This window comes from Terrapene carolina, unplaced genomic scaffold (genome assembly GCF_002925995.2).
Source record: "Terrapene carolina triunguis isolate 2854851 unplaced genomic scaffold, T_m_triunguis-2.0 Scaffold771, whole genome shotgun sequence".
Classification (NCBI taxonomy): domain Eukaryota; kingdom Metazoa; phylum Chordata; order Testudines; family Emydidae; genus Terrapene; species Terrapene triunguis.
Window position 1 is genome coordinate 624,690 of NW_020665122.1, and position 7,405 is coordinate 632,094.

The window sequence follows — 7,405 nt, forward strand, 5'->3', positions numbered from 1 at the left end:
CATGCTGGGGCCCTCTTTCTAGTCTGAGATTGCACGGCCATCTCTGCTGGAGAGCTCTGCATCGTTGCCACTGCTGCTGAGCTCGCCACGGTGTCAAAACAGAAACTGCGATTCAAACTGCCCAGACAGGAAAAGGAATTCAAATTTTCCCGGGGTGTGGCTGGTCAGAGCATCCGAGCTCGGACTGCTGTCCAGAGCGTCAACAGAGTGGTGCACTGTGGGATAGCTCCCGGAGCTATTAGCGTCGAATTCCATCCACACCTACCCTAATTCGACATGGCCATGTCGAATTTAGCGCTACTCCTCTCGTTGGGGAGGTTTACAGAAATAGATTTAAAGAGCGCTCTATGTCGAACTAAATAGCTTCGTGGTGTGGACGGGTGCAGGGTTAATTCGATATAACGGCGCTAAATTCGACATAAAAGCCTAGTGTAGACCAGGCCTGAGGCACAGAATGCGGCAGTGACTTGCCCCAGAGCATTCAGTCTGCCAGTGGCAGAGCCAGGAATAGTACCAAGGCCTCCTGAGACCTGGTCCAGGTCTCTATCGACCCTGACAGTAAGCTCCCTCATGCAAGATCTGTCTTTTTACCCTCTCTCTTTATACAGTGCCTAGCAAGGTGGGGCTTCTGGCCATGACTAGACCACCCACTGGGTTCTAGCCCTGGGTCTGGCAGAGGCATGGGGGCTAGTTTTAAAGCAATGGCTGTTTCTTAGGTGGTTGCTCTGCTACGACAGTGTCCGAATGATCATTTCCCTTTATGGTTTGCAGCTTTTCTATTTAGAGAGCAAGTGGGGGCGGAGCATGTAGTAGACACAGAGTTAAGAGGAGTGAACTCAACACACAGGGCAGTACTGAGGCGGGGACAGACAAACAGACGCTTTGCTGGGCAAATACACATCATTCGAGTCTCTGGGCTGGGTATGTGTTTTCACCACTTGCTGCCCAGGTGAGTCTGACGTTGTTGGGTTTGAAGGGGAATTTCCCTGCTAAGGCCACCTAGAAACCACAGACATTTGCTATTGCTATTGTAAAGGCAAACCAGTTCGATTCCCTGCCATGGAGTATCAGTGGTGTTAGCCTGTGAAACTCCCTGCCACTGGGTATCGGTGGTGTTGGCCTGTGAAACTCCCTGCCACTGGGTATCGGTGGTGTTGGCCTGTGAGACTCCCTGCCATTGGGTAGCACTGGGGTTAACATGGGGCACTCAGTAGACAGAGATAGTAGGTGAGATCTGTAATGTGGGTGAATTTTCGCTCTTGTTTCATGTTAATCAGATGAGGTGCTCCCCATTAGAAGAATCTAAGAAACAGGATCCCACGTCCCTCCCAGCGCCCAAGAGTCTTGCCTCCCAGCCCCTCCAGCATTCTCTAATCATTAGGCCTTTCTACAGAGCTAATGAGGCTGTGGATTGAGGTTTCCTGTGTTACAATGAGGGTGAGAAGGACCCTGCAAACTCTCATGAGTCAGGGTGTAGCAGCAGTTCCTGTGGCTGGCAGATAAGCACAAGAGATGGGTGGGGGAGGGGCGGTTTTGTCTTCCTTGTAGCAGTGAGTTCCACTGGCACCAGCTCCTGCATGCTAGGAGTCAACAGCACCAATTCCCCCGCACCCCCAACTGAGTAGGCCTGATCCCCTGCCCTGGGGCCAGATTGGAGCTGGCCACCCTAGAGGGGAAAGGCCCCAGGACCCATTCCCTGTTCCCTTGAGCCAGCCACACATCCAGATCACAGCTATGTGGTATTCTCTGCATAGCTGTATGTTTGATCTACTAGAGTGTCCCCTTCTCCACTCCTCCCAAGTCTGCTATCCCCCTTGTCCTCCTCTATTGCTCACAGCTCTATCCTGTAGCAGTGAGTTCCACCAGCTATAGCCCAGTTTCTGAGAATATCCAGCCTGGATATTCTGGAGGACCAAAGGGTGCCCAGTGAGGTCCTGTCCAATGTTACCTTCCTACCCCAATCTGGTATTAATCACTTCTCTTCCACTCTCCCTTTTTGCCTCCACTGTCATCCCTTCCAACCCCTCTTCTGTCTCTTCCCAGGGTACCATGGAACAAGATATCATGGCACTCCCACCAACCACAGTGGCAAATTCCAGCAAGACCACAGAGATCACGAAGATCTCTCACCTGGCCTCTGCTGTTTTGCTCTTCATCACCTTCCTGGTGGGTGTGGTGGGGAACGGGATGTTCCTGTGGGTGCTGGGGCTGAAGATGAGGAGGACGGTGACCACGCTCTGGTTCCTTCACCTGATCTCCTGCTACCTTCTCTTCACCATGCTGATCCCCTTCTTCGCCGTCTACGTCCTCTTGGGTTTCCACTGGGTCTTTGGCATGGCCATGTGCAAGCTTCTCAATGCCTTCGGTTCCATGGGCATGTTCTCCTCCGTCTTCCTTCTCACACTCATCAGTCTGGACCGCTACACCCTCACTCACCATCCCATTTGGTCGCGGAATCACCGCACCATGCCCCGGGCATGGAAGCTGGTCATGGGCGTGTGGCTGGCCTCCTTCAGTCTCAGTGCTCCCTACTTGGCTTTCCGGGAGACCCGCGTGGTGGACAGGAGCAGGATTACCTGCATCAATAATTACAACATCTCCGGGAACTGGAATGGAGCTGAGACGCGGAACCTGGGCAGACGGGTCCACCTGGCCATCTTCATGGTCCGGTTCCTGCTGGGATTCCTGCTGCCCTTCTGCACCATCGTGGGATGCTATGTCCGCGTGGGGATGAAGATGAAGGAGAAGAAACTGACATGGGCAGGGAAGCCCTTCAAAGTCATGATGGCCACGATGGTTTCCTTCTTCCTTGGCTGGCTGCCCTACCACCTCTACCACGGCTTGAAGCTCTATGAGAAGGAGGTGCCAGAGTCAGTGACAGACGCCCTCTTGGTAATTTACACCTTAACATCCTGTTTCAATGCCTGCTTCACCCCCATCCTCTACCTCTTTGTGGGGGAGAAGTTCTGGCAGGTCTTCAGGACGTCTCTTCTCACTCTGGCCAAAGAGGCTTTTGTCGATGATCTCAGTGCCCCTGAGTCTAATGGAAGACAGGGGTCAGAAGTTGAGAACTCAAAAGAAGAGATGGTCTGAAGGTACCCAGACTTAGGGAGAGTTGAAAACTTGGCATCCCCTTTGTTCCTAGATTCCTGCTGGTTCTGAAACCTGATGGGATCGAGGTATCTCAATGTTTATAAACCCCTCAGTGTCCCTGGATTCTAGATTCCCATACGTTCTAGGTCCCATACGTTCTAGTGGGGAAGTGACTTGGCCAAGGTCACCCAGCAGTCCAGTGGCAAAACTGGAACAAACACCTGTCTCCTTCATCTATTTCATCTTCTTACACATTGAGCTTTCTGGGACTGGTTCTGTCTTTTTGCTCTGTGTTTGTACCGCACCTAGCACAGCGGGGTCCTGGGCCAGGACTGGGGCTCCCAGCACTACTGAAATGAAAAAAATAATAATAATGATTCCCAGGTTTTCCTTGAACTACATAGTTTCTGTAAGGTTTGTGGGGCATCTCTGACATAATTTACAAACACCTTGTGACCAGCTCACTGGGATATTTCATGTTGGGAGGCTCTGGCTTAGTTTAAGGCTACGTCTTCACTACCCGCCGATCCGGCGGGTAGCAATCGGTTTATCGGGGATCGACTTACCGCGTCTCGTGAGGACGCGGTAAAATCGATCCCTGATCGCTCTGCCGTCGACTCCGGAAATCCACCTCGACAAGAGGCGGTAGCGGAGTCGGCGGCAGCGCGGCAGCGGTCGGCTTTCCCCCGTCCTCACCACCAGGTAAGCCGACCTAAAATACGCAACTTCAGCTACGGTATTCACGTAGCTGAAGTTGCGTATCTTAGGTCGGAACCCCGCTGTAGAGTAGACCTAGCCTAAGAGTGGCCAGTAAGGAAAACAGGATGATAGAATAAAGAGGTGCTCCAGAGAATCCAAATGCCCATGAACATTTCAGGGTGGTGAAGAGAGAACCTCCAAGCTAATAAGAGTAACTCTGTATGGAATATGGGTGATCATTCATAATATTATGGATACGAAATTGTATTGAAACATACCAGATATGCCATGTAAGCTATCAGTGGAAAAGTTATCATTTGATAAATATGATATGCATGTTTAGGTGTATGCATCCTTTTTGTATCATAAGTTGTAAATATGTGTAGTATATTGATATCTCAAACCTGTGCTGTGTATCTGGGTGACATCCTCAGATAGATTACATCAGCACTGTCCAGGTTGTTCGATGGCCCATCAAGAATTGGCTGGCAGCGTTTTATTTTGGGTAAGATCCAAACCAGTATTGATCTGGGAATGTGGCTGGCTCTTTGGGGATTAGAAGAACATTTTGTATAGTTAATAGGATTTTAAGTAACTTCTCACTTTACTGAACCTATTTTCTGACTGGAAACCTAAGATTGGAATGCAATAAAGGGGGCTGTGGGATTTCTTTCTTTTTTCTTGTCTTCTTGATAACCAGTGCGGTGGATCAGGAGCACAGCTTATGACTGGTTGGTGAATCTAACTACAGTGTTAACCACCAGTTTTGGGAGAATCTGCTCTCCTTTTTGCAGCCTGCCCTGATCTTGGCATTTTCAGTGTGGGCTGCCCTCTGCACCTCTGGTCAAAGGTCACAGTAACTGTGAAGATCTCACCTGCCAGCTCCAGCTAAATTACAAAACCTTGGCCAAGTCTGGGGCCAAGCAGATCCAAAAGATGATAAAGAGTTTAAAAGATCCTCCCTGGTTGATTCTTCATCACTGGCAATTTTTAAAGCAGGACTGGATGGTTTTTCTAATGGATCTGCTCTAGTTCAACTAAGGACTAATTCAGGTTAGACTAGGGGACCACCATGCTGCTTCTGGCCTTGGAATCTCTGATTCTATCCAGACATCAGGCAGATGTTGTTGGGGTGCTGTACCAGTTGTCACTTGGACCCACTGGGGTATCTCAGGAAGGCAGGCCTGTGTGGGCCTCCACTCCTGGGTGGAGGGCTGTGGGAAAGTTAGACATGCGCGTAGCCCCTCTGTTTTAAAAATCTTTTCCCATTGCTACTGTTCAGATGAAACAAGACTGCCAAACATGACAGATACCACCTCTCGCTGATTCATAATTTAATAGGATCTCATGTATTCTAGGAATCCTGGCCAGTTCTTAACCTCTTGCGTCCCAGGTCTGTCAGTGTTTTGAATGCGATCTGATCTGATGTAGGTTAGATTTAAACATCATGTTTTCCAAACCACTTTATGTTTCAAAAGCCAATAGGATCCTATGCATTCTAGATAAGTGGCTGGTTCCTGAACCTCTTGGGTTTTAGGTCTGCCAAGATTAAAAAACCCAAAGAGACCCTATGTGGTCTAGAGCGTCCTAGTTTCCAATCTCATATATGACATCGTAGACCACATAGGACCAGTTTGAGGTTCAACAATCACTCAAGTGTCTAGAACTCATGGGGTATTATTGTGTTTTTAAATGTGTGTGTTTGTGTGTGTGTATACATATACACATACACATGTAGATATATAATATACACACACTCCGTAGTACCGCATTAGTTCTAGATATTTGCCTAGTTCTTAAACCTCTTGAGTACTAGGTATGACAATATCTTAAAACCCAATCAGATCTGACATGGTCTAGTACCTGAAGGGTTCCAAGCACGTGGAATCATGTACTGACTTGAGACACTTTCTAACAGGCCTGATGTTCACAAAGATTTCAGCTCCTTCTTTTGGAAATTCAGGACTCTTTAAGGGTGTTCATCTGAGAAACCCTCCAAAAATAGAACCATAACAAATAATCACCAATTATTTTGGAATATTAAGTCTCTAAGGCAGTAGGGCATGGAGTGAACAGACCAGATCCTCAGCCAGTGTAAATCAGTGTCAAGCTATTGACTTCATTTCAGAGTTCTTGGGATCTTCTGCTGCTGCTGGGAGATGAGTGGCGTCTTGCAGGTTAGAGGTGAGGGAGGGGGCTAGGAGCCAGGACTCCTGGGTTCAAACCTAGCTCTGTGGGGAAATGGTGTTTAGCAGTTACAGTAGACTTAATGACACCAAAACATTTAATGAATTACTGTCCAATTTGCCAAATTGTTTCACTCAACCACCAAAAAGCTGACATTTTCAACAAAAAACATTTCAATTTTCTTATTCAAAACAGCATTTTATTCATTTAAAATGTGTAAAAAACAAGTTCAGGGAAAAAAAATATTTTGTTCAGATTAAAACAATCTCCACCCCCCACCCCCACAACTTTTTGCTAGCTAATAATAATAATAATTTGGGGCCATTTGAAATGAGTCATCCCCACACCACCAACTCTGGTGTTCAGAAAAACCAGAGACCAAAATAATTGGTTATTGGCACAGGACTTACATGCCATGTGTGGTCCCAATTCAGCCCCCTTGTGGCTGAAGACACCAGGTCAAAGGTGATAATAGGAACAAGAACTCAAACATCTCCATGCTTCATTCAAAAGAGCAGTGGCTGTGTCTCTAAGCCCCCATGTGTCAGTTCAACGTGAGTGTTACTCACACTCAATTTCCGGTGGAAGCCGTACCCACAGAAGTGTGAACTGCTATTTAGCAGAGGTGCGAACAGCTTGAGGAGCGGACTCACTTTTGCAGTATGACTGCACCGGCCCTCGGTCCCGTTGCGTAGCTGAGCTCAGGGGCCGTCCAGGCTCGACGTTTCCCAAGTTCGGCCTCTTTGCTATTTCCCCTCACTCTGCACCAAGAACATTATAACCATCTGTGTGTGTATGGGGGGAGGGGCCTGTATCGCGGGAACCACTGGACCAAATGACCCCAAATTTGCATCACAAACCACACCCCAGCCTCCATTCCTCAGTGCCAGATCTCAAGGCAGTTTCCCCCAGCAAGGGGGCATCAGTGCAATGTGTGAATATTAACAGCAGTTCATCTTCAGGCGGCTGCATCTCATCAAGTCCCCAATCAAACAACCGCCCTTTGCTCCAACCAACTCCAGCACAGTCCCTGCGGCTTGGTGCCACTTTCCAAGTCAATGCAAGTCTGCGACTGGTGTTCAGAGCGGTGTGAAGAATTTAAGAACGGCTCCTGTTCATGCGACTTTAACTGAGGGCCCTGGATCACAACCCTCTGAACCTGCCCCTCTCACTCTGCCCCCGGCCTTGCTCAGAGACGGCCAATTTCAAGCCAAGCCGAGTGGGCACGTGGATTTCAGAGCACTTTGACTCATCGGTTCTGACAGGAAGAGGTTTCTCCACAGGCCCGGCAGCAGGAGTGCCCTTAGCAGATCTGCTGTGGGAGGACTTGGGCTCCCAGGCCTTGGGCAGTTCTGAGCTCAGCGTCTGCAGCACCTGATTGCAAGTGGCCCCCTGAATCCAACAGCCCTTTCCTCTCAGCAAACTC

At 48.8% G+C, this 7,405-nt stretch overlaps 1 protein-coding gene across 1 annotated transcript; it reads left to right on the forward strand.

Moving 5' to 3' along the window:
* The first annotated feature begins 744 nt into the window (after window positions 1-744).
* Window positions 745-3,093, forward strand: LOC112113333 (probable G-protein coupled receptor 33). Its single transcript, XM_029913649.1, is given in 4 exon segments — window positions 745-775; window positions 778-865; window positions 867-927; window positions 2,044-3,093. Coding segments are annotated over 4 exon segments (1,230 nt in total).
* The last annotated feature ends 4,312 nt before the right edge of the window (window positions 3,094-7,405 follow it).